The 27,883-nt window shown below is 36.1% G+C and overlaps 3 protein-coding genes across 7 annotated transcripts in view; 2 read left to right on the top strand and 1 right to left on the bottom strand.

The window, feature by feature from the left end:
* pdlim5a (PDZ and LIM domain 5a) overlaps positions 1–12,450 on the top strand; it is a 55,201-nt gene extending 42,751 nt beyond the window's left edge. For both annotated transcript variants that reach the window (XM_079608299.1, XM_079608298.1), the window contains exons 10-15: positions 3,245–3,339; positions 4,179–4,353; positions 7,807–7,987; positions 8,565–8,685; positions 9,916–10,031; positions 10,113–12,450. In XM_079608299.1, coding sequence (XP_079464425.1) covers positions 3,245–3,339; positions 4,179–4,353; positions 7,807–7,987; positions 8,565–8,685; positions 9,916–10,031; positions 10,113–10,202 — 778 coding nt within the window. In that variant the 3' untranslated portion in view covers positions 10,203–12,450. The remainder of the gene's footprint in view (positions 1–3,244; positions 3,340–4,178; positions 4,354–7,806; positions 7,988–8,564; positions 8,686–9,915; positions 10,032–10,112) is intronic.
* The window catches only part of osmr (oncostatin M receptor), a 599,178-nt gene that overhangs the window by 563,572 nt on the left and 7,723 nt on the right, over positions 1–27,883 (bottom strand). The window lies entirely within an intron of this gene.
* The window catches only part of bmpr1ba (bone morphogenetic protein receptor, type IBa), a 55,936-nt gene continuing 41,607 nt past the window's right edge, over positions 13,555–27,883 (top strand). Inside the window, exons 1-2 of one of the 3 annotated variants that reach the window (XM_079608296.1) lie at positions 13,555–13,736; positions 19,366–19,422. The gene's annotated coding sequence lies outside the window, so the exon portion shown is untranslated. Of the gene's footprint in view, positions 13,737–17,630; positions 17,694–19,365; positions 19,423–27,883 lie in introns of those variants that run through there. The other 2 variants (XM_079608294.1, XM_079608295.1) reach the window with 2 other exon arrangements.

The following is a 27,883-nucleotide window of genomic DNA, read 5'->3' as shown; positions in this document are numbered from 1 at the left end:
GGATCAGTAATACTGACGTCATGAGGTCACAGGTGTGTATGTTTGTAGAGTCGTTTACAACGGCTTTCAATGTGGCTCAACCAATCAGAATCAAGGACCGGAACTGTCCTTTTTAAAATCCATTGTAAATGTGTTACAATATCACTGTTTACTGTATTTTTGATCCAATGAATGCAGTCTTGGTGAGCATAACAGACTTCTTTCAGAAACATAAAAACTCTTACCAACCCCAAACTTTTGAGCGGTAGTGTATATGTGATAAATTTGCTCAGATTATCACTATGTGCATGTTTACAGTAAGACAGATTTCATCCCGTGCTTTGCTCCTGGATGTGTGTGACGGAAAACTTCCTGTGTGTTTTGTTATCGCTGCTCTCTCATTCGATTAGCCTGCTGTGCTGCTCCAGTCTGATTGGATTATTTGCTCTGTAATGAATCTGATTGGCTGAGAGCCATAACGATCGGTCTTATAACTAGGGAGATGGGACATGTGAAGATGTGTCTGTTTTCTGTTGTTTTCTACATTACCTTTCTCTCACCATGAGTTATCTTTTCCTTCCTCTAACACGTTTTTTCTGCTGGTGATGACCAATGTGCTAGGATTGTCTCTCATTCCTTACTGTATATGAAGGATTATCAATTTCATTAACAATAAAGTACCAAAAGTGCTGATTCTATGGTACTTTGCACATGTTAGAAAAAATACATACAGTATATACAGTACATGGATGGCATTGCCATCTGATACCACCAGAGAACTGGACATGTTTGTTTGGTGTTTTTAAATTGAAAATTAAAGTAAATGTCAAATTGAATTTCAAATTGAAATATAAATAGACATCTAAAGTCAAATTAAAGTTGAGATCATCTTTTCTTCCCTATTGTAAAGTATATCTGAGTAAAACTGTTTCCTAAATGAGGAAAAAATGGAGGGCGGGACTTGATATTGTCATGGGGAATTGATTGGATGGTTGTGGTTTGCTATTGGTGGATCTCATGTGAGTGACAGGTTGCTCCGCCCTCACGCCAGTGAACGCATCATCAGAGAAGAGAAGAGATGATGCTGTGAGAGGGAGGGGAAGTTGTTTTGATTACAGATTAAGAATTGAAATTAATAAAAAATAAAAAAACATAGTATTTATGGATAAATTATAATATTACATAAATAATAAGAATTGCCCATTTTGATTTCATGAGGACTTTACATGATTACATGATTGATTTTAATTAATGTTTATCAATGCAGTTAAATACACCAATTAAATAACTCATTTATTTTAATTAATTCATTAAAAATGTAAATATAATGTATTATTATAAAATATATGTTTTGCATTTTATAGAAGGCATTTGCCAGTAGCTTTATTAACTGGTTCACCTAAAATATTGAGTTTTCTTTATTTATTTTTAAATATTATGTTTTTCTTTATTTTTTATTTTTTTTTATAATGTTTTTAAGTAGTAATGCAGTGACCCAAAAATATTTTGACTCCAAAAAAAAGTCTGAATGTCACTGCATAATATAACAAAATATCAAATAAAGAGTCTGTATCTGCTTGTCTCAAATGCTGCAGGATCTTTTCTCTTCACTTTTATTAATAATTTTTCTGAAGTCTCAATGCATTTGAATGCACATTTATTGTGTGTATGAAGTTGTCAAGTTCACACAGGTGTAGAGAATCGCATGAACCACAAACAAACACAAAGTCTTTGTACGATCGTACATTTGTCCGTGTATCACTGTGGAATATTTCATCAGTATGCAGATTCAGGGCTGAATGGTGGTCCTCTCGGTTTCTATGGCTGCCGTTGCCATAACACTCTGTCTCCGGGGACTTGTAATTCGGCCGGAGAGATTGACAGAGCGCAGTTGTGTGGCAGAGAATCAGGGTGGTACAGTACGTGTGGGTATGAATGTGTGTGTTTGTGTTGGCCACACACGAGCCAAACTTCTGTCTCCCTGTCCATCAACATTCACTTCGTGCCTCACTAAATTTAAGCTGCTGGACGACTCAGCCAGACCTGCTGAGGATTTAATGAGCGAATGTCTGTCTGTACAGTAGAAATGAGCTGGATCTGTGTGTGTGTGTGTGTGTGTGTGTGAGAGAGAGCTGCGTGTGGCTTTGGCTGTTTACAGTGGAGTCCTAGCATATTGCTTGCTGCGTACTACTAATATATATATATATAATATATATATAGTAGTACAAAATATATTTTTATATTTAGTTTTTTATATATATATATATATATATATATATAAATATATCAAAAAGAGTCTTGTCTCAGGATGCTGCAGGATCTTTTCTCTTAACTTTTCTTAATCATTTTTCTGAAGTCTCAATTCATTTTAATGCACATTTGTTTGATGTACAAAGTTGTCAGAGAATCACATTAACCACAAACAAACACAAAGTCATCTGACTTAATTACTCAACCCTAAATCTGTTGTTTTATTATGTGAAACTATACAAACATGTTTTTTTTGTTTTTTTTACATTTGTGCATTTTTTTTGACACGTTTAAAAAAAAAAAAAAAAATTCAGCAAGCATGCATTAAATTGATCAAGTCACAGTAAAGGCATTTATAATGTTACAAAAGATTTCTATTTCAAATTAATGCTGTTCTTTTGAAATTTCTATTCATCAAATAATACCTGAAAAAAATACCGGATCATGTTTTTTTCGACAAAAATATGAAGCAGCAGTGCACAACTGTTTTTAACATTATAATAATCAGAAATGTTTCTTGAGCAGCAAATCATCATATTAGAATGATTTCCGGAGGATCATGTGACAATGAAGACTGGAGTTAATGCTGCAATATAAATTACATTTTAAAATATATTACAATAGGAATTTTTTTATTTTAAATTGTAATAATATTTCACAATATTACAGTTTTTTCACTGTGTTTTTGATTAAATAAATGCAGCAGAAGACTTCTCTTGATGTCTTGAATAACCCCAAACTATAACATAATACTAATACAACATTTAAAATAAATAAAAATTACACTAATAATGTTTTTTGACGCAAAATCTGGCACATTTCTACTGGTTTCATAAAGTACTGTACATATTCGGTTAGTAGGTAGTTTGGAATTTGACTTTCTCTATCATTCTTCTTGTCTTGCTCTTATAAATCTCTCTCTCTCTCTCTCTCTCTCTCTCTCTCTCTCTCTCTCTCTATCTCTCTCTCTCTCTCTCTCTCTCTCTCTCTCTCTCTCTCTCTCTCTCTCTCTCAGCGAGGAGCTGGATGATCCTCGGCCCAACACTCATGTCACCTGTCCTGTTAAGACCATGACCAAAGCCCCAGGAACGCCTGTCAGAAACACAGCAGGTAATCCGCACATGACTAAATGTTCAACCTCTCTCTTGCCAGACACTGACCACACTGTTTTCCAATAAGCACTGTGTATATAAACTAGATATGCGAGATTGGAATGTCACTGCAGCTTCCCGAACACACACACAAAATAATAAATACAAAAAATATTATATCCAAAGGCTTTTCTTATACATACAGCGCTTCCAAGCCGTTACATATCACATACCCAGCACTTGATTCGTCTGGGTGAACTATTTCACTAAAATATTTTTAATTGTCCTAAACTGCAAAATAGTGTCTGACAACTAAATTAAGTTTTCAACACAGTCACATTTTAGCGAGTGCAGCTAATATTTCTATCACTTATGATTTATCTCATCAACCCACAATTTATCCGAAAATGTGTTTTTTATTACTTGACCCCGACCCATGGATTATCCGCAGATATAACCGCGATCCGCGTGTAACTAATATACTCTACTTTACCAATCTATAGTGTTTATAGCGATAGTCTTTTCTTCGATATTGTGTGGATCTATTGGTGGATCTCATGTGATTGACAGGTTGCCCCGCCCTGAAAAAATTATTATGTGCACAAATAAATCATTGATGATAAATACTGCAATGTTCCATAAAAAAATAAGAGTTGTCAGTTTTGATTTCATGATGATTTTAACTGCCATTTATTCCACTAGAAGACACATTGACGTATCTTTTCTGTTTGAAGGTTATAGGATTAAGTAATAATACCTAATTGTAATACTTCAGATATATTTAGGCTGCAGGCCTTATGTAGCCGACGCACCTTAAGACAAGCTAAAGCTCTAACAAGTGTTTGTGTCTTTTGGCAGGTCTCATTACTCCCACTTTTGGTGTCGTGAGCAACAGTAAACCTTTAGGCCCCGCCTTAGACCGCCCCATGCCCCGCCCACATCCAAAAGACGAAGCCTCATTGGTCCAGATGGCAGAACACATCCCTGCTGGCACACGCACTCCTATGTGTGCTCACTGCGACATGGTTATCAGGTGTGCAAACAAGTATTCAATGAAATAGTACATTTTTGCTTTGCTTTGTAAGATGCAGATTGAGAATATGTCCAAAATGAAGTGTTTTATAATCCAGCAGCCATATCACCCTGTAGCCCAAGACTGGTGGCCCACTGAAGCTAAGCAGGGCTGAGCCTGGTTAGTACCTAGGGTGCGTGTCCCGTACAACTATATAGCTCGCTGCTTTACTACCATAGTACGATGCATCGTTGGAGAAATCAACTAGCTAGTCACGAAACCGTATGTCGCAAAGTATCGTTCAACCACGTTGGTTTATGACGTCTCGCACGTGGGGGACTAATAACTTAGTTTAATTAATCTGTTTGAGATCGAATTAACGCTAGATTTTGTCATATCAGTTACAGACATGGCATCTGAAGACCATTTCACATTTTTCTCAGTTTTTTTGCTTTATTACCAGACTCAATATTTGGCTCGTTCTTGTTGAGCACGTACGCACATGCGCAGTCTTCAAAAACGGTGCTTTAAATCTCTTGACAAACTAAAAGACGTAAATTACATTTGTATGTATTCTAAATAAATAACACGGGTTGTACTGAATATCCACTTGCTTATTTTGCTAAAGATAAGGATTTATTCAGTCTATATCTCATGTAAACTAGAAACTATGCTTCTAACCACGGCTCGAGAGCTGTCGCTCCAACCACACAAGTTAGCGATGCTGTTAGCGAACGTTCGTTGGAACGATGGTTTCGGGAAACACCAAATCCTTGAACTATGCTGATAACGACGGAACTTGCAACCATAGTTGGCTAACAATGCTTTCGGGAAACGCACCCCTGGACGGGAGACCTCCTGAGAAAACCAGATGTCTGCTGGTAGAGGTGTTAGTGAGGCCAGCAGGGGGCGCTCACCCTGTGGTCTCTGTGGGTCCTAACGGCCCATTGTAGTGATGGGGACACTATACTGTCAAAGAGCACCGTCCTTCGGATGAGACGTAAAACTTTTTGGGTAAAAACGCTTTGGGTGTACAGTAGTACATATGAAAGCTCTATATAAATGCCCTTATTCTATTCTATTCTATTCTATTCCATTCTATTCTATTCTATTCTATTCTATTCTATTCCATTCCATTCCATTCCATTCCATTCCATTCCATTCTATTCTATTCTATTCTATTTTATTCTATTCTATTCTATTCTACATAATGCTGTTTACCATTTGAAACAGCCTTTGTGTTGGGATTATGCCTGTGATTCCCTACAGTGCTGTCTAGGTAGGAAACTCACAAGCTTTTGGAATGAATTTACAATATAAAAAAACTGTATTATGCAAAATGAATGTGATATCTACATGTTTATATCTATATATACATGTTTAACAACGACTGGCACTATTGCTTCATGGTTGTTTTCAGTCAGAAACTTTATTCCAGTTTTAATTGAACACACACTGTTTTCTCTGCACCTTGAGCACAGTATTACTGGATGTCATGTTCATAGAATCACGATGTCATTAATAGAGTTTCGCCATGAAAATGTCACACAACACATGTTCACACTGATTGGCTTTCCTCCATATGATCTTTCACTTACGGTACCTTTCTTACCCTCAAATCTGCAGCTCTTCTGATTCTGTTCACATAGTGAGCTGCATTATAAGGCATCATGGATGCATTTATATCCTTTTTTATTAATATAATAGAACATAACATTTATTATTAATATAATTATCATTAATAAATTAATCAATTTATTAATTAATGATTTATTTAAAAAATTCATATACACTTAAATTGAATATTTCTTCTAATATTTGTATATTAATTATTATTAGTAATATATTAATAAAATACATTTAGTTACAGAGTATTTCTAAAAATAATTAATATAAACATAAACAGACATTTTCTTCCAATATCCGTGTAATTATTCTCAATAGGATATAATAATATAATGAATTCCTTTTAAGTATTTATAAAAAATATATATTTAGACAGACTAATTCTTACAATATCTATAATTATTATTAATAAAATATATTAATATCATTAATTCATTAACAAACTATAGATACAAATCATATAAACATAAATGGACTATTTTGTGGACTTATTAAAGTATTGTGTTGTTAGCTCAGCAACAAGTTAATGTAAGTACAGTAACTCTAAAATCAACGGAGCAACACCCGGGTTTCAGAAGTTTAAATCCAATTCCTTCATAGATAAATATTTTTTGTGACTGACTGACTCTAATCTCTAATGACTCTCTAGGTTTTGAACTGGAGCTTCTGTTTCTCCATCTTTCCTCCTTCTGTCTCTCTTTCACTTTGAAAATGAGATGATTAGCTTAAGAGCGATATTTAATAACAATAGTCACTCTAAACTCACCTCTTACTTTCACAGAGCGAACGACGACCACCTTATCTAACGAGAAACACACACCTGTGTAACACACACCAGATACCACACACTCACGGCGGCAAAAGAGATGGGAAAGTGTAGACTTAGTTACCTGTGTGTGTGTGTGTGTGTGTGTGTGGGTGGTTATTAGTAATTAGGATCAGTCTCTTCTCACAGAGCCTTCATTTAGCAAATTAAACCCTGAATATTTATTCCACATGAGAGTAAGCATTACACCAGACCAGACTGTCTCTCACACACACACACACACACACACACACACACACACACACACACACACACACACACACACACACACACACACACACACACACACACACACACACACACACACACACACACACACACACACACACACACACACACACACACACACACACACACACACACACACACACACGCACGCACACACACAGTTTGTTTGTGGCACTACCTGTCTATCTGATCAACGGAAAACAGTATTTACAGTCAATTCAAGTATATTTGTGCAGCAGTTTTCACAATACACATTGTTTCAAAGCAGATTTACGGAAAATCATGATGCTAATGTTTATAATATGTTAATATATTCACATTTCGCAGATTAGAGCTGGGCAATAATATAGTTTACATTTTGTGATGATACAAGCGAGTATTAAGATTTGCTATAGTGTATATATATATATATATATATATATATATATATATATATATATACATATATATATTATATGCAGATAAAGTTGGTCTTACATTCAGTACTTACATATACAACTTATTTATGAGTGTATGTGACATACTGTATGAGTGTACAGTATATATATCCATTTTAGCCGAAGTGAGGGACTAAGTTATTTGTTTTGGAAAACACCAGCTTATTTATAACATTAAGGCTAACATATTCATCAGTGTTAGTCTCTTACCATCTAGGTTTCCTTTCCCAGAATAATTGGAATAATTGCAAATTGGACCAAACATGTGGCTATGTCACAACAATATTCACCCAATGTACAATAGCACAAATGTGTATTGCTGTTTGATGTGAGTGTGTGTTTTGTGGTGTGGTTCAGGGGGCCGTTCCTGATGGCGATGGGTAAATCCTGGCACCCGGAGGAGTTCACATGCGCTCACTGCAGCGTGTCTCTGAGCGAGCTGGGGTTTGTGGAGGAACAGGGCTCTGTCTACTGCCAACACTGCTACGAAGAGTTCTTCGCTCCGACATGCTCCCGCTGCCAGCACAAAATCCTGGGGGTCCGTGACTGTGTGTTTCATAAACATGAAAAATACTCAATCACTAACTGCCTGTCAAACGCTTGAGCTTTTGGCTCGCTTATACACATATATTCACACACAGAGAGACATTAATATGTCTTTTAGGACTGTTTGAACATTCTTTTCTTCATTTTATGTGCGTGTACACTACCGTTCAAAAGTTTAGGGTCAGTAAGATGTTTGATTGATTTTTACATTGATCAGAAGTGACAAAAGATTTGTATTTCAAATAAAACTTTCTATTCATCAAAAAAATGCGTTTTCACAAACATATTAAGCAGCACAACTGTTTTCAACATTGATAAAAATAAGAAATGATTTCTGAAAGATCATGTGACACTAATGATGCTGAAAATAATTGAATAAATAGCATTTTTAAATGTTAACCGTTATTTTAAATGGTAGTAATATGTCTATTTTCTATATCTTTAAATCAAATAAATGCAGCCTTGGTGAGCAGCATAAGATACTTTTTTTCAATAATCGTACCGACCCAAAACTTTTGAACGGTAGTATATGTGTATTGTGTAACTATGACGATGATGTGTTTTAACAGGAAGTGATCAATGCACTCAAGCAGACCTGGCATGTGTATTGCTTCCTCTGTGCATCCTGCCAGCAACCGATAAGAAACGATACTTTTCACCTCGAGGACGGAGAGCCATACTGCGAGAGAGGTGTTTGTTTGTCTATTGCTTTCTATAGACTTCTATTACTTTTTAATACTGAGCTAATGGTATTTTAGACCACCTAACTCCCATACAAACCTTCCTGCATTAAATTCAGTTCAAGTCAAGTTTATTTGTATAGTGCTTTTTACATGTATGGTTTCAAAGCAGCAACATTTGTTTCAAATTTGCTTGTTTCAATCTTAGGAAGTAAGAGATGAGTGTATCAAAGTAATGTCTATATGGCAGTATATACTGCTTTAATTTAGTACATGTTATGTGGTTAAGGTTATGTCTACATGACACATTAAGACAATATTTAGTATGTTTTTTGTTTTACCTTATGGGGAATGTTGGCAGCTCCTCACAATGTAGAAGATTTCAGCTACAAAATAATAGCAAAATAAGAAGATCCTAAACACACTTATGTGTTTTTAATATCGCAAATATTTCTCTTAGACAGTTATGGAGTCTCCAGCGTCTCAGATGTTTCTCCTAAAAAGGACTCCAGTAATGACTTGTGCTTCCAAAAGAATAATAACGGGTCTTGATTCTTGAATTGTCCTCACATTTGCAAAGATCTCATAGTCTGCAGATTTCAGTGGGAACATTTCTGCCAAGACCAAATGATCTGAGCCACTTTACCGATCAAAAGTTTGGAGTCTATAAGATGTTTTTATGTTTTTGAAAGACGTCTCTTATGCTCACCAAGGCTGCATTTATTTGATAAAAAAACGGCAATAATGTGAAATATTATTGCAACCTAAAATAACAGTTTTCTATTTGAATCAATTTTAAAATGTAATTTATTCCTGTGATCAAAGCTCATTTTCAGCATCATTACTCCAGTCTTCAGTGTCACATGATCCTTCAGAAATTATAATATGCTGATTTGCTGCTCTAGACACTTTTCTTATAATCGTCAATGTTAAAAACTGTTTAATATTTTTGTGGAAACCGTGATACATTTTTTCAGGATTATTTGATGAATAGAAAGCTCAAAAGAACAGCATTTCTTTGAAAAAGAAATCTTTTGTAACATTATAAAAGTTTTTACTGACACTTTAAATGCATCCTTGCTAATTTTTCTTACTTTATGGCAACAACAGTTTCTTTTATGTCCATTTTAATGTCTCCTAAGGAATTTTAGAAGAAACACCAGAGACAAAGCTGACATTTAAAGTGTCTCTGAGCACTTTAGATAAAGTCGTTGACACTGTTTTGTAATTGTGTCTTCAGATTTCTACAGTCTGTTTGGGACGGGTTGCCGTGGCTGTGATTTCCCAATAGAAGCAGGAGACAAGTTTCTAGAGGCCCTGGGCGGCACCTGGCACGACACCTGCTTCGTGTGCTCAGTACGTGTGTGTTCAGGTTTGTCTGTGAGTGTTTGGGTATTCAGTGAGTGTTGTGTGATGAGTGTCTGTTGTTCTCTTCAGGTTTGCAGCGTCAGTCTGGAGGGCCAGAGCTTCTTCTCCAAAAAGAACAAACCGCTTTGCAAGAAACACGCTCAGACTCTCAAAATATAAAAACACTACATAACTGTTGAAGCATAAGCACATTTTTTTAAAGAAAACAGATTTACAACAATATAAATGACACATACTCAAAGTAAAAGCAGTTCTGATGAGGTTGGAAATGAGGAACGATCTGTTTGAAGGTGATTGAAGGAGTTTTTTCTTTATCTTTTCTTTTTCTTTACTCTCTCTTTTAATCTCACTTCACGGAAAAGTGTGCATTCAAAAATTAAATACACTGTAAATTAAAATGTTGTTTAAACTTAAAAAAGTGTATTTGCACGAAGTGTTCGTGCTGCTTTAAAATTGTATTAAGTCAACTTGAAATGTGAAGTTGTACTAAATGACAACTTGGATATTTGAGTTGGCTGACTAAACTTAACTTTAAGGAAGCATGAACACTTCCTTTTTTAGTTAAAAGTGTTTTTTTTTTTTTTTTTTTTTTTTTTGACAATGTAGAGACCAAAACAATTGGAATAAGACCATACTTGAGAGTAAATGCACATTAATGTATCTAATGTTGTACTGCTGTAATGATGTATTTTTGTATAGGCTTTAGGCCAACGCAGAAGTTCACATCGCTCTGGTTCCCTCCTTCATCAAACAGCCAGTATTAGTCTATCAGCTTTAGGATTATTGCAGAAAATAAGCTCTGTGACCAGAATGAACACATTTTATGAATTTTGAAGCCTAAATCCAGAAGCAAAAGCTGAACAAACTACACCACGGGCGAATAACTTAAACGTCACCACCATAAGTTTCCAACAACTCAATCTTTCAATCTTTATTTGAAATCTACAAGTTGGAAAGTTGGAGTGAGAATAGTTTGCAAGAGCATGATTATAAACACAGCGAGGCAATGAAAGCGACTAGTGTGTGGATGAGTTTACGGTCACCGTGATTTTGCCAAGTAAAACATATTCTTGGAACAACATTCCTGTCTGAAAATTTAGTGCTAACCCTATCCCTAGTCCTAAACTTAACCCTACCCATAACTTTTCCCTAAAATCAGAGGGAAATGATAGTGAAAAACACTGATGTAGAAGCGCTTAAACTTGACAAACTCTAAACTTGTCCCTCAAATCTGATTGGTTGATTGGACTGTTGTTCAGGATCAAATATGTCAACAATGTTGTCTTGATGAAATCACAGTCACCATGAGTTTACCCGTTCGGCTGATGATGTTTAAAAGCCAAAATTCATTCTGTTCATCATATAAAGCGACCGAATCTCTTCAGAAAATGTGGACTTAACTGATCAATTCATATTTTTACGATCTCTTTATGAAGTTTTTGAAGCGTCAAAGTGGTAGTTGCGTAGCTGTCAATGGAAATCTCTCAGATTTCATCAGAAAAGATCTTCATTTGTGTGCTGAAGATGAACGAAAATCTTACGGGTTTCAAATGACGTGAGTGTGAGTAAATGATGACAGAATTTTCATTTTGTGGTGAACTATCCCTATAATGTCCCCAATTTAGCACTTGTTAGCAACTGCCTTTTTCAAGACAAATCGTGAGTTGGGTATTACTGATGTATTTTGTGTCATAGAATAAAAGGTGAAAATATCTTGAGCTTGTGTTCACCACAGACCTTATTTCAAGCATTCAACCTTCAAAATTCAAAAAACCCTTTGGCCTCAAGGCGATGGAACCGGAAGTACAAATTGCCAACTTGTGTTGGGTTTTAGGACTCATTCCTGCAGCTCTCAATCGCCAAAATATTATAAAAAAAGGCTTATGTTGCCTTATTCTTGTATAGCAAACTTCACAACATATGATGATGTCATCTGAGAGGTTAGATAAGCATGTTGTTTAGTAATGAAATGAGAACGCATGAAACTGAACTACTGTTCTGTTCTTAAAGGAATAATGCTGTCAGAAATGTAAATTCAGTTATGATTTACTCAACATCAACATCATGTTCACTTGCTTTCTCCTGTGGAACACAAGGGGTTTATTGCAGAATATGGACTCATCTTATGGTGCTTTTCTGTGTAATTTTCAGGCCTCTTCTAATCGGCTCCTTTTGTGTTTCACAGAAGAAGGAACATCTTATGCATCTGGAAAAGTGAATTAAAGGGAAATGTATTTATTTCAAGCTCTGGGATAGTGGGCAACTTTGCTTTTACTGTATCATGTGCTTGTTTTAATGTTGTTTTTTTTAAAAAAATATTAGATTTGCACTTTTAATGATTTCTGTTTTTGTAACAGTGTTAAAACTCCGGTGTGCTTTTATACAAGTTTAATAAAAATCAAATGTCAACACTTTTCCTCAATTTATTATTCAAACTCTTATTTTGTAACTTAATTATCACTCAAGCAGAAAATGTAAAACAAAACGTGTATGGAGAACTGTACATTAATTGCATTTTTGATGTTTAACTTTTTACTTGTATACTATTCTTTTACTATACGTTTAGTTACTTGAATAGTTGAATTTTCAAGAAAACGTTATATGTATAGTAGAAGGGAAAATAAACCGAACAAGAGGTATAAATTCTGTTTTTGAGGTATACAGATTCACATTGATTATTGTTTAGCTACTCGGTCCATTTCTCCCATATGTTAGAAATGGATCCTTTTTAAATGTCAAAACAAAAGTAAATTCTTCCATGATGTATATCTTGTCATAACACTAAATATAAACCTCAAACTGCAGTGTTTGTGTTCCAGACATAAATGATTTCTCGAATCATGTGTCTTATTGAAGAGAGGTGTACTGTTACTTCACTGTGGTCATCCCGACAAACAGGCAACAAATCCCACAGATTTACATTGAAGACTTGAGCCATATATAACATCTGATCACAACATCATTGAGACTTGAATGTGGAGACAAGAAACCACCACAACTGCATAGCAACGCCCTGGCAACAGCATTTTCCTCAGGATAGAGTGTTAAAGTAAACTACTGTTACTGTATGTGTGTCTCTGTCTGTATTTCTCTCTCAGGTGAGTGGTTTGGCTGTAATGTTCGTAACTCACACCAGAACAGGAGCTCAGGGGTCGTGACCTCTGCTACACACATGAATGAGACATTCACTAAGGCCACAAAGAACACCTTCTCTGGTTTTCTGTCTTTTCTTCTCATCCTCTCACTTCACACTGGTCTGAATGAGGTGGCTCAATTCATCTAAAGATATGAACAAACACAAAAATACAAAATTATATTAATGAGTGAGATATGCGTATTTGACAAGCAAGATTATTTTACAAACTTTTTAATAATCTTCCAAAACATATTTAATTAATCAAAAACAAGCAAGCAAACAAAAAAAATCACAATGGAAAAGGTAATAAATTACAATAATAATGTATGTAAAACATTTTTGGTTTTAAATAATCTGACCAACCCACCTAACAAAGTACGGTAGGTGAGTTTGCCTGTCAGCGCGTGTCCGTGGTGTGGTGAGCGCGCGCGTCTCGAGCTGCTGATGTTGACGAACGCTGGAGACATTTGTGTTGAACTGTCTGACACATCATTCACTTCTTCACACGGACTGTGTCTTTTACTAGAACTCACGGGGACTTTCTCTCTTCAGAGCGGGTAAGAATCCAGTGAATCGATATCGTTTTGATCCGGGGGAAGGGATCGGATCGGTCTCGTGATGTCTCTGTCTCTGACAGAACTGCGATTGATTTTCATGAAATCTAATGTTATATCGGTGCGTCCTGATGACGAGTCGTGAGATGCGCGTAACACTTTACATTAATACAAACATTTACCATGGTAAATTTCCGCCGAAATACTACTACTAGCCTACTACAAGTTGCTAATACTACAAGTTACTATGTAGGCTAATGTACATCCTAAGAAATCTCTTATTAACTTAGGCTATATGATCTACATTATCTGCTATAGTATTTTAGGATAATCCATGGTTACCATGATAAATAATTGTTATATATAGAGTAAATGTAAATATGTAACCAACACTTTTCACTATTACTGTCTTTTTGAACAACATGATCAATGTAATGTTGAAATGCAGTAAAACCAATTTACTACTGTTTTTTTGGACATGTGGTTATTATGGGTATTCTTTGTATTATCTTGCAGAGTATCACTACCATGGCAGATGAATATAGTAAATATTTAGTGCCATGGTGTAGCCTAAATCATAATACCATGGTATCAACATCTGATACATCATTATCACCACAGTACTTCTGTCGTTAGGGAATACTGAAGATTGTTGCCTTGTCAAATGTGCTTGATTTCATGATAGTTTGCATTTTACACTTTAACATTACAAAATGCTGCAATTTCTGTGTCAGTACATACAAATAATGGCTGTTTTCAAACACGTTTCCCTTAAATGTCTTCCATTGGTCAGACAAACAGTGGGACATTCTTCTAACTTGTTATTACGTTAAAATAGTGTATTATTTTATAATTTAAAACTTTCTCAAAAAAGTTAGTTATTTAATTATTTAAAGCTTAATTTTTACAGCTGTGTTATGGTTTATTGTGTTGCACAGTCATGGCGACGAAGTTGTAAAATTAGATATTACTGTAAGTTAATTTGCCATTTTTTTCACATTAACATCAAACATGCATATCGTTTGTGTCATGTGGCTAAACTATTGAAACAGTGACCATTTTAAAGGAAGTTGCGATTGTTTTTTCTTCCCTATGATGTATATCCGAGTGAAACGGCTTCTCAAACAAGAATAAATGTAGGGCGGGACTTAATTTTGTCCATTGGAAATGGATTGAATCGTGGGTCTTTGTGGTTTGCTATTGCTGGTGCCATCTCATATGAGTGACAGGTTTTTACTGTTGGGAAGAGTTATTGTCCTGCCCTCGCACCGGTGAGGTCAAGTCAAGTCACTTTTATTTATATAGTGCTTTTTACAGTAGGCTATAGATTGTTTCAAAGCAGCTTTACAGTGATAACAGGAAACATGTCAGAAGAGATGCTTAGAGAACTTATATTGATCAATCTTAAAAAAATAATGATGTGCATGGATAAACCATTTACAATAAACATTGCAATAGACCGTTAAAACAAGAATTGTCAATTTTGATTTCATGGTGACTGATCTTCCCCATTCACTTCCGTTGTGCCTCACTAAAACCAATATTTTTGCTTAATTTTCTTAAGAAAATATATTTTGTGTGTGTGGTGGTAATAAACATTATGCCACAAATGCTGTCGTTTGAGCTCAACTTGTAGTGAAAGCAGAATATTCCTTTAACAAACTGGATGGGTTTGCAGTGGTGATTCTGTCATGATATATGGTGTCCGGGACCGGGACACGTCTGGGGGGAATATGATACAGCGACAGAAACTTTTAACTGCTCTGATAAGGAGTTAACTCGCACTATCTTGATAGCCTCTGCTCTTTCAGCACTTAGAGAGTAATCCCAACAGGAGCAACTTTCTCTAGGGATAATAGGGGAATTGGACTGTTTGTGTCCATTAGACATCTTGATTTTTGACTTTTTGAACCATCTTTTTCTTGAACACAAGAAACATTTGTTGACTCAAGCACAGTTCACACACTAAGTCATCAGCTGACCACAGCTTGATTTCACTGTGTTGCATATATAAGTTGCGGTTTCTTTGTAAAACGTGTTTTAAAGAAACATGTTAGAATATAATATATGTTTCAGGGCCGCCTTAAGATAACCAAAGGCCCCTGGGCTACGGCATTACGGTAGGCCCTACCCCATATAGCCTAGACATTTCTTTTTAGTTCCTGCCAGTTATTTATGTAGAAATGTATCTTGTCGATGACATTTACAACACTGTTTGTATGCTGCGTAAAAATATGGGTCAAATATGGGTCTTTGCCAGTAGGTGGCGCTTGTTGAACAGCAGAATTAGCGGTTACATCAACAAAGCAGCGACGCGCTTATAAAACTACATCAGTGTTTCTCAACCATTTTATTTTTTTACATGGCAAAGTTTTGATAAGTCATGATACAAAAGATGAAGCTCTATGCACATGATATTTAAAACTTGCTTCAACTAGACGGCAAATAGCAGACTAATATTATCTGCTCTTTAAATACAAAAAAACATTAGCCTTTGTGTACATTGTGTTTCTTGAGTAAAGAAAACGCTGTACTTAAACATCAGTGCTTTATTTACCCTTGAAGTTGGATTGCAAACGAGCAGAGATCTCCAAACTGGCATCTAAATGGAGGCGGAGTTATGTAGTTATGAGGTTTGACTGACAGTTTGAGGAGCCAATGGATTAACGAGGTTTAGTCACATGCTTTTTTATTGGTTCAATATTCAGACGTAAAGGATGACCAATATCATTAATTTGATAAAACAAAAATGATGAAATATAGTGACACATGGTTTTGGCAATGTATCATTCTCACATCACAAGCAGACTATATACTTATTTAATTAAATCGATGTCTTTTGCTATTTGTTATGGGCGCAAAGCCATAGCGCACTTTGGATACTTTGCCAAAGCAATGGCGCAAAACAACGTTAGAGACTTTTTATGTTTTAAATAGTTTTAAAATATTTCCGGTTCATTATGAAACTGTGGCGGCACAGATTAGACTATGGCGGGCTGCCACACTCGGTAATTATGGGAAACACTGGAGGTGTATTGGTTCGAGGGATGTGAGCATGATTTATTAATTACATACTAGACTATTAATCGGACGTCGTGGTAAAGTTCCATTTTTTATAATCTTAAAAATATATTTGTGTAGTATGATTAATATTCTTTATTTATTTTTTATATTTTTAGTTTGTTTTATTATGTTATGTGCTTATGTTTTGTCATTTATATACTGAAAAATAAATAAAGAGAAAGATATAGAAAATATTATATATATATATATATATATATAATATGTTCTATATATATATATATATATATATATATACTGTATATATATATTAATGACAAAACATACGCACATAACATAATAAAACAAACTAAAAATATAAAAAAATAAATAAAGAATATTAATCAATACTACACAAATATATCTTTCTCTTTATTTTTTTTCAGTATTAGTGATTTTAGTACTTTATCTTACTCTTATTTATTTTAAGTTCATTTAATATTTATATTTTATTTTAAGCTTTATTTTAATGACAAAAATGCATTTTAGAACAGTATCATGTGTGTGATATCAAAACAAGTTCACTGATGTGACTGTAGGCCCAATGTCACGCATGAACAGAGAGACCTGAAACTATGTGAGCTTATACACACACACACACACACACACACACACACACACACACACACACACACACACACACACACACACACACACACACACACACACACACACACACACACACACACACACACACACACACACACACACACACACACACACACACACACACACACGCACTAATCAGGTCCAGCTGTGTATCAGTGTGTTATGTGGAGTTCACTTTGGAGAGTGTGTGACCATATGGCATAAAGCGTCCAATTCTTACCTCACCCCCCACCTTTCGTCATGGGACTAGGCAGGAAAGACTCAACGACCAGCCAGAGTCGAACAGCAGATGTGAGTGTGTGTGTATGAGAGAGAAAGAAGGAATGTGTGAGTAGCAGTACACCCCATCTACAGTACAGCGCACACATTTGACAAAAACTAGAGAAGTCAAACTGAATTCAAAAGTGACCCTGATTATTTTCTTAATGCATGTTACTGGTCATATTGTGAATGATTCAGTGGTGCAGATATTGATATCTTTTTTAATGTTTGTTGACATTGTAATTTTTAATTTTTAATAACTTGCTCTTCCTGTGATACGACTCTAGACATCTATGACGTATTCAAAGGCACGATGCAGTTGATAAGCAGCATTCTTTTATTTTATACTATTAATTAATTTTTTTATTTGGCTTTTATTTTTATATTTTCAGTTTTCATATTAATTTTAGTTTGTGCTTTTGTTATTTTTATTAGTAAAAAAAAAAATCTATATAGCTTTAATAAATTACATTTTAATACGTCAACTTAAGCCTATTTCTTTCAGTTAGTTGCCAAATCAACATTTCTGATTTCCAATTAAGTTTAATTGTGCGTTTACACTTTTCAACTAAAAACGGAAACTTTGTATGTTTTAGTCGTTTGTTTACATGACAACGGCATTTGAAACAGTTTTCAAAGTTCAAGTTTTTGAAAATGATATAGTTATCGTCTCTGTAAACTACAAAAACATTTTTTTGTGTGTGTGTGTGTGTGTGTGTGGAAACGGTGACATCATGCGTATTACGTGTTCTGTCTATAGGCGGGTAGTTTCTTTTTAAAGTGACATCACCAACTATTGGCCTGGCAGCAGAATACAGTGTATTTAGTCGTTTTCGCGGATCCGTGTGAACGGGGATCATTTTAAAAGTGTTGTCGAATGTTCACTTGGAAATATTTCGGTGTATATTTTCTGTGTTGTTTAGGTGATTCTACATTTAAATATTGATGATTACCGTACAAGCTTGGGGGAAATGCGATTAATTGCAGTTAATCACAGCAAATTGTTCGATTAATTAGTTATTTTTTTAATCGATTCCCAGCCCTAATTAGATTTTATTTCACTTTTATATATTTCACCGAAAAATTATTTTAGTTTTAGTTAACAATAACAACACTGCAAAGCTGTCTGAAGTGCAAGTGTGCAAAGGCGTCGTCATATCTTAAATACTTCAGTTTGAAACAACAAAGCAACATTGCCAAAAAAAAAGAAAAGAACCCTCTTGTTATACTGTACGTAATCAACAAAGCTCACTGTCTAAACTACTAGCGTGCTAAGTCAACAAAACTAGCATTCTTGCAGTGTAGACACCGTGTTTGGGTGTCATTAGCTATTTCATTTTTTTAAACGATTTTTACTCCCTTTGGGTTCAGCGTGATAATATGACTAGCGGAATGTAACGCAGACATGCTGTGTGTGTATGTAAGTGTGGTTGTGTATGTGTGAGACTCAAAGGGAGTCTCTGTTTAAACTTCATTAGTCTCAACCTCGCCCTGACACTACTGCTCACATTAACTCACACACATTTATGTTCATGTCATATTGATTGCATCATTTGACTCAAGAGAAGAGTCAGGCCCAGAAGTTCAATATTTATTGGAGGATTATCTGCTAGTGTTCATACATTTGTATATTTGTGTAGTATGCAGGGAAAGTTTCACATGTGGATTTGGGCGTATTTGATTGTGTGTTTTCTCTTCACAGGTGATCTGCATTCTGATTGACAGCAGGCTGGTTATGGAGCGTCCTTATATTAGAAAGGTGAGGAGTGTTGATTCTTTAGGTGGATTATGATTCACAAGGTGTAAAGTTACAGTTTCAAACTTTTAATGTTAGAAATTGGAAAAATATTGGGATGAATTAGCTCAGTGATTCCCAACCAGGCAGCAAGGGGACCTCAAGGTGAATCGATTTAAAATTAGTTAAAAGCTTTAAAATAAGTAAAAACAGCTAAAAGAAATCAAGATATTTCTTATTTTTCATTCTCTTGTCAACTTTCTTTTTCTTTGAAGAACTTGGACTCCCATGGTCTTATAAAACCTGGATATATATTTATATTTTATGTTTATGTTAGTGTTTTATTATATATATATATTATTTTTAAAGTGTGATTTACAGATCTAGAAAAGTCATGAAAATGAATAAAATCTTAAAATGCCATGGACATTTTCATAACTGATATAATTTTTTCTAGTTGTGCCAAGCTCAAATATAAAATAATGTCTGGGGTAGTAATTAGGGGAATCGAGTTGATTCTAAATTCATAGGTTTTCGATTTGACACAGGACGTTTTTTTTTTTTTGCAATTTCATGATGATTCGATTCACAATGACATTTGATTCTGCATTTTTTAAGTTCCTCCATAGTAGGGGGTGGGCGATTAAAGAGGTGGAGGTGTCTTTGAGTGTAAGTTGCGAAGGTGTGCAGGTTGTTGCACTACGCCAAAAACCCTTTAAGTCAAGTCATTTCACTCGGCGGCCATCTTTGAAACGCCTCTCAGGCTATGTCATGCAAGTGCAGCTCCTATCTCTTTGAATGGGGAAACATCAAATTCTCCAAAGCCATTCAGCAAGCTTATGATTCAATTTTATTATTTGAAATCATCAATGACATCTGACAACAACTGTCTCGTAAATTTTGTTTCTAAACGCTCAAATCATGACAAAAGAATGTAATTTTTCATGCTGGACCAGTCAATGCGCATGTGCAGTCATAGTGACGCAATGACATTACCAGCTGACCGTTCGCAAAGACGTTCCCCCTATAGTTACTGTCGCTATGTCTGACAAGCCATGCCCTTCCCACGCCACATCATGTTCTCACGCAGTGAAAAATTATATAAAACAAAGTCTTAACTGTCAAATTTGGTTGTTTTTAACATGTTTTTAAGAAATTTCAACAATAAATACCATTTTGTGGCTCTTTAATGTGTCGTGACAGATCGCTGTAGAGCCTCAGTCAAAGCTGCTCGTGAACCGATCATTTCTTCCTTCTAGTTCATTTATAGCATCAAATAAACATGAATGAACATCAGAAGGAATGTTGTTTTAACCGCGGAAAGACGTCAGTACACTCCGCTTTTCAAGTTCAAATCCTCCAACGTTAATCTACTCACTCTCCAGACTGCGTTAGGACAAAATTGCTGATGACGGATTATGATTGGTCAGAAATCATGTCAGTCAAACTCTCCAAACTCCCCAATTGGCTCTTTTATTTAGAAGGCGGGGCCTATTCCGCCATATTCCGCATTGCACTTTCTCCCATTCATAGTAATATGAGTGCACCGTCTTAGGTCACGATTCAAAAATCCACGTTTCAAGATTAGTGCATACGCATCGGCAGGATTTGTATCTATGCATCGAGAAAACAATGAATCATTACTCCCCTAGTAGTAATTTTAAGTTTATTCTTAATATAAAATCCTTAGCCTGTAAATTATAAACTGCTGGAGAATGTCAAGTTTATTGAATTTATTTGCTCGCCCTCATGTCGCTCCATGGCGTTCAGTTTGCTCTCTCTAATCTCGTTGTCTATGAGAAACGATAGTAATGAGATCTCATTTGCGAGTTTTCTTCGCCACGGGATCAGCCGTTGTTCTGCAGGCCCCGGTAGCTCTTCTTGATAAAGCTACAGATTTAAAGCATTTGAGAATCTCCAATCTGGAGTTTAGCGAGTCTATAAAGGCTTCAGGTTCAACCGAGTGATTTATCATACAGGAAATAATGTTATCACGGCACATTCCTCAGGTAATATACGATCACACACACCTCCCATTGACCCAGGTGTGTGTGTGTATAAGCGAGTGACAGAGAGATCACTGGTGTCTGCAGGGCTGATATTATCGCTTGCTGAAAAGAGATATAGATCAAGAGGAAATTGAGCCATTTAAATCCCAGGAGCGCTTTATGATTAATGGCTGTCAGGTATTATACTGTCTCTCTGAAAAGATTTGGCAACCAGCCGAATAAAACACCACACACACACACACACACACACACATAAAAGTCAGTCATTTTTCCATTGTCCAAAAGGCAAATGCTCCCTGCAATCCGCCCACTACGAGTGGGCGGTATGACCCAAATCTTATATCATGGTGTGAGTAATTTTTTATGACGGTAGCAGTCTGTATCAGGTTTTTTTTTATGTGGAAAAAGTGGTTTATATATTATAACCATGTGGTAATATCTATTTCTGGATACTTTAGAAATTAAACCTCACTTTATTTTTTTCTCTTGGTTTAAAAGTAAATGAAAAGATGATTATTTATATCACAATAACAAAACAAAATAGTAAAATAGTTCTAACACTAGATTTTGATTGAATGAGTCACGCTTGAGGTTATGCGATCCGTACATGTACATTAGTGCGTCAGATAGTTATCAAACTGCCTTTCATCTTTCTTTGATACGCTCATGTGTACATAATGTAAAACTGTTTTGTCCACTCATAGCTGTCCAAATTTGTCTTCTGTGGTATAAACAGTTCATCTAAATGACACATTTCTATGTCGGTGCGTAATATACCGTAAAACCATTCATCCCCACGACCCACAAACCTATTTTCTCACTTTGAGGAGAGAGATAAAAGAAAGAAAGACAATCTAGAAATGACTCGATGCCTGCTGTGTACAGAAGCACTTTACGATTGTGAGATTAGCACTCTTTAACTGGAAATAAATACATTTAAATATGTATTTATATTTAGTTAAAGGGTGTCGATACGTTTTTTTTAAAAGTATTTAAACATTTTTTATTCAACAAGGACATTAAATTGATCAAAAGTCACAGTAAAGACACAAAGAAACAATATTTTGCAGTCTTTTTTTCTATTCATCAAAGAGTCTTAAAAAAATGCATCATAGTTTCCACAAAAATATGAAGCCGCACAACTGTTTTGAACATTGATAATAAGAAATATTTCTTGAGCAGCAAATCAGAATATTGGAATGATTTTTGAAGGATCATGTGACTGAAAATTCAGCTTTAATTGCAGGAATAAATGACATTTGAACATATATTATTATTATGAACATTTATTTATTAGAGGATCAACCCCATGAGATGAAACGTCTCGTTTTCATGGGGGTCCTCAGGATCATGTCCAAAGAACTTGGAACAGCAAAACAACAGAGTAGATACAATAAAAATTAAATAAAAAAAAACACACACACATTCACACGCACCATATGGACACGCACGCACGCACACACACACACACACACAAGCTCTCACTATCCCCACCCATCACAGATAGAGTAAAGTAAGCCACAGTGGTTCCCAAACTGTCTATTACAATAGACAGAATAAATAGTTCTTTCAAATCGTAAGAATATTTTACAATATTACCGTTTTTACTCTATTTTTGATCAAATAAATGCACCCTAGCATCATAGCAGTGAGTTTAGTACAGGCAAGCACCATTCACATTTGCTGCAGAAACTGTAATCTAGTTATCACCTGGGACATTACACAGATGCCCTGCTGTGCTCTTGTATGTCCGTGATTGGCAATTAAGATTGATTTAGCACGCTTGCGGTCTGCCCCCCCCCCCCCCACACACACACTCCACTGCTCATGTCTGTTAAAGAGCTTATGCTAGTTGAGTTTCATTACTTCCTGTCTCAAGGGCAGGACTGGTGATCTAGGCTGTATGTGTGTATGTGTATGTCTGACACTACTCAAATATGCACTTATAAAGTTATAGACTGCTGACGGATTGCCCTCACATAACCCATTTATCTTGCATCCCCGAGATGCAGTATACAGTACATCATTTTCACGTGCACATAAACTCTCCCTGACTGATGGCGCTGCCTCCATCTCACATAGTTCCAGCATCCATCAACATTATAAAAAAAATGTATCTTTAAAAGTGTGGCGTCATTGGTGATGAGCACTGTGATTGGCTGATCCTCCTTAAAATGCAATAATGTCCACCTATCATACTCATAACTGGTCAGAAATTGGCCTGAATGGGTCAAAACTGGCAGAAATGGACAGGTTAAGCTGGCCAATTAGGCTATACTTCAACACAGTTTTTTTAGGACTCCATTTTGCGCAAAACTTTCAAGTTTTGGTTTTCAATCAGATCAAGTGTTTAAATCGAGTGTCTTATCGAGTGGATTAAAAAAGGTTTATCACAAACCGAAAGACTGAAATTTCAGTCTGTTTGGGCATTTTTTTATTCTGATTGAAGTGTTAACATGGAACATCTTCATCCGGATTGGACTTTTAAACTGACCCTTCGCAGGGAGTTTGATTGACAGGCGATCTGACCAATCATAATCCGCCATTTGCCGAATCCGCCATTTTTATCCGACAAAGCAGTCTGGGTAGATGAACGTTGGCGGTCTTTCCGCGGTTAAAACAACACTCCTTCTTATTTTGTGCATTGTATTGAAAAATAAAATGCTCCATGTAAACCCCCCTATTGTCACTTTTGCCCAGCCGTCCAATCACAGTGGAGGAGGGGCGGGACAATTACCACACCGACCAACTGCCACGTCCTGCTTGAACAACAGACAACAACAACAACAACAACAACATCAGAACAAAATCACTTAAAACAAGGGACAGAGATAGTACTTTTACAATGTGTCGACATTTTTATTTTCAGAAATAACCTAAAAATTACATAAACTCTGCAAAATCAGATCCTAGTTACACTTCCACAGATATTTCATATCATAGCAACCAAAGCTTCTTAACTGAAAACAACAACAACAACAGCCAGGCGTTTTCAGAAGAGCTGGCTAAAAACGTTTTGCTGGACACACAACCTTAGTTTTAACAGCACTGTCTTTACACAGAAAGTTTGGTGTAAAAAAAGAAGAAACATGAACTAAAATTCATGTTTTTTACATCTCATGGCTGTACTATTGCAACAATAAGCATTAGGCCTCAATGAAGCTTTTCACAGATTTTTGCTTTAAAAAAAAAACATATTTCTGTGGTAATCAACACTGAACTCTAAATATTCTTCAATACTGTTATAAAAAGAAGTGCTTTGAACAAAGTCTCATTTGCTATCATTAAGATGTATAAGATTTATTTATGACTTAAAGTAGCAAAACTAAATATGTTAGAGAGCGTACAAACCGAGATGCTTTTCTGATTGGCTGCTTTAGCATTGTTTCGCTGGCTGATGTGTAATGGCCTCTTCAGATCTCACCATAGATAAACTCATATATCAGTGTACTAATTTGTAACGTGTAATAGGCTGATGTAGTGGTGTTGTGAAGCTTTGCTGATGGCGTCTATTGTTCTGGAGTATCTACTTGAACAATAGCAGCTTTCAACAGAGCCAATGTTGTTCTGTGTGTGTTAAAGCTCAGCGTGAAAGAAGAGATGTGAGTATAATCCTTCAGTGACTCGCGCTGAAATGGAGACGTCTGCAAGACACACACACACACACACACACACACACACACACACACACACACACACACACACACACACACACACACACACTTAGGGACTTCTGAGGGAATCCTTGGAGTTTCCAAGGTGACCGGTGTTCCGGCGCTAAGGATTAGAGCGTCATCATTCGGATTCTGAGGCGCTATCAGATTCACCTCGCTCTCGGGAAGGTTTATCTGGAGATGTGGTCTTGTGGTAAACCGTCGGGAGCTGTTGAGCTATCTTACGGTTTGGACAGGTTCGCTGTGATTTTACTTTCCGTGCCAGACCTTCTTCTCAATGAGGGTCTTTGTGCCGTGCTGCTAATTTTAGCTCCGGAATATTTTACCCAACTGCCAAACGGGACGGCCGTAAAAGCCAATGCACTGTGAAGTCTTTTCCCTGTGGTTCAGCACGACTGAGGTGTGTGTGTGTGTGTGTGTTGCCCTGACTGCATTGGCAGGTTTGTGTGTGTTTTTCCCCTTTCCTCTAGAGTGTTAACAAACACACCTAGTTCTCTGCTGTGTATTTTTTGCGATTAAATTTGGCGGATGATAAAATAAGACCAAAAATTCTCATAGACGTTGAGTCCATGTTGCTGGTTTGATAAACTATTCAAAGCAGAAAACTTGATTCCTACAGGTGTGCTGGCTTAGGTTCACCAGCAGAGAATTATGGGTAATTTTGAAATGGAGGATGCGCACCTGTCCGAAGCACTCGTCACCACTAAAAAGCACCAGCTAATGAATTGGGAGATTTGTATTGTCTTTTGTTACACGTTCTATGAATACCAAGAAACACAAATATGGACACCACAAGTGACCTTTTCATGCTTCATTTGCATTTGCATCGTTCAGTCGTGCCGTATTAAAGATAGATCTAATTTACAGTGACCCAAGAAAGCATGTGGATCTTAACTCTTTCCCCGCCAGTGTTTTTCTAAAAAGCTGCCAGCCACCGCCTGCATTTTTGATAATTTTCACAAAAGTTTCATGACCCCCAGAATATTTTATTGTCTGAATATCTGAACATGCAATATATCAAAAGAAATAGTTTTTTATCAACACTTGAATGTGGGTAAGTTTCATAAAAAAGCAATATTTTGAGCAAAAAGATGATAAAAACACATTTTTGTCCAAGTTTACATCCAGAACGATGATGAAAACACAGATGGAGGAGTCCATCAACACCCCCTGTGCTCCTTCACAGTCCTTTAGCTTGCCTTGGGAAAGCCGGACATGTCTGTGGTGAAAGAGTTAAGATACACTTAAAACTGAATGCCGCTGCATTTAGGTACAACATATCAAGAATATTAAAAAATATAACATTAGTTAATGCATTAACTAACATGAACTAACAATGAGCAATATATTCTTATCGCATTTATTAACCTTTGCTTATGTTAGTTAACATCAAACTTTCGATCTTAAAAATGCAGTAGTACATGTTGAGATTAACATCAACTAAGATTAATAAATGCTGTAGAAGTATTGGTCATTGATAGGTCATGTTAACTAATGTAGTTCACTAATGTTAGCAAATGAAACCTTATTGTAAAGTGTTACTGATATTTTAAGTGTGTCCAAATAATACTTTATGGGCCCACATATAAATTGATCCAGTTTTCACTGATTAACAGCAGTAAATCAGGTGTGTGTGTGTGTGTGTGTGTGTGTGGGCTTGGTTTATTATGCATTGTGGGAACCGAATGTCCCCACAAGGATAGTAAAACCTGAGATCACCTCCATTGTGGGGACCAGCCAGCGGTCCCCATGAGGGGAATGGGTTAATAAACATACTAAATTATATATTTTTGAAAATGTAAAAATGCAGAATGTCTCCTGTGATGGTTGGGTTTAGGGATAGGGGCAGTGTAAGGGGATAGAATATACAGTTTGTACAGTATAAAAACCATTACGCCTATGGAATGTCCCCACAAGGATAGAAATGAAAGCTTGTGTGTGTGTGTGTGTGTGTGTGTGTGTGTGTGTGTGTGTGTGTGTGTGTGTGTGTGTGTGTGTGTGTGTGTGTGTGTGTGTGTGTGTGTGTGTGTGTGAGTGTGTGTGTGTGTGAGTGTGAGTGATGCAGAGAGAGTCGTGAATGTACAAAAATATTTGTTTTTGCCATACACATTATAGCCTAGACTGAATTAGAGCTAATTTCTCTAACTCATTTAAACACCCCCCCCCCCCCCTCTCTCTCTCTCTCTCTCTCTCTCTCTCTCTCGCTCTCTCTCGCTCTCTCTCTCTCTCAGTATGAAAGAGTTTTCTTTCACAGATTCGATTACATTGACTGACTTGTGACTGGTGCTGATGTGGTTGTGTCTGAAGTCTTGTGTTTCACATTAGTTGTTTTCTTTATCTGATTGGTGGAAACATGCAGTGACATGACATCAGAAATCAACAGCATCAGGCAGCTAATAATCAGCCAATAACCCTTCAACAGTTTTCTCAACCGATTGGTGTGCTATACCCAACAAATGTGCTGTTTGGATTTTAATAGGCAAATGCTTAAAGTCTATCATTATTGCAGTGATTATTAGGCTTGTTGCATGATATATGTTTGGCAACAATTCTTCTAACCCTAATTGAGTGTGTAGCCTTTTTTATTTTATTTTATTAAATTGGTAAAAATGTTAAAACATTAGTAGGAAGACACATCATGGCCATATTCCAGGATCACAATGTCAATATTCATCCGGCTCAAACTGTGAAAGAATGGTTGTGAGGAGCATGAAGAATCATTTCCACACATGAATCGGCTCCTCTGAGTCCAGAGCTTAAACTCACTGAGAGTGTTTGGGAAGTGCTGGAGGAGACTTTACA

Source organism: Phoxinus phoxinus, assembly GCF_949152265.1.
Source record: "Phoxinus phoxinus genome assembly, chromosome: 3".
Classification (NCBI taxonomy): Eukaryota; Metazoa; Chordata; class Actinopteri; order Cypriniformes; family Leuciscidae; genus Phoxinus; species Phoxinus phoxinus.
The sequence above is the reverse complement of the archived record's forward strand: the minus strand, read 5'-3'. Positions and strand labels throughout refer to the sequence as shown.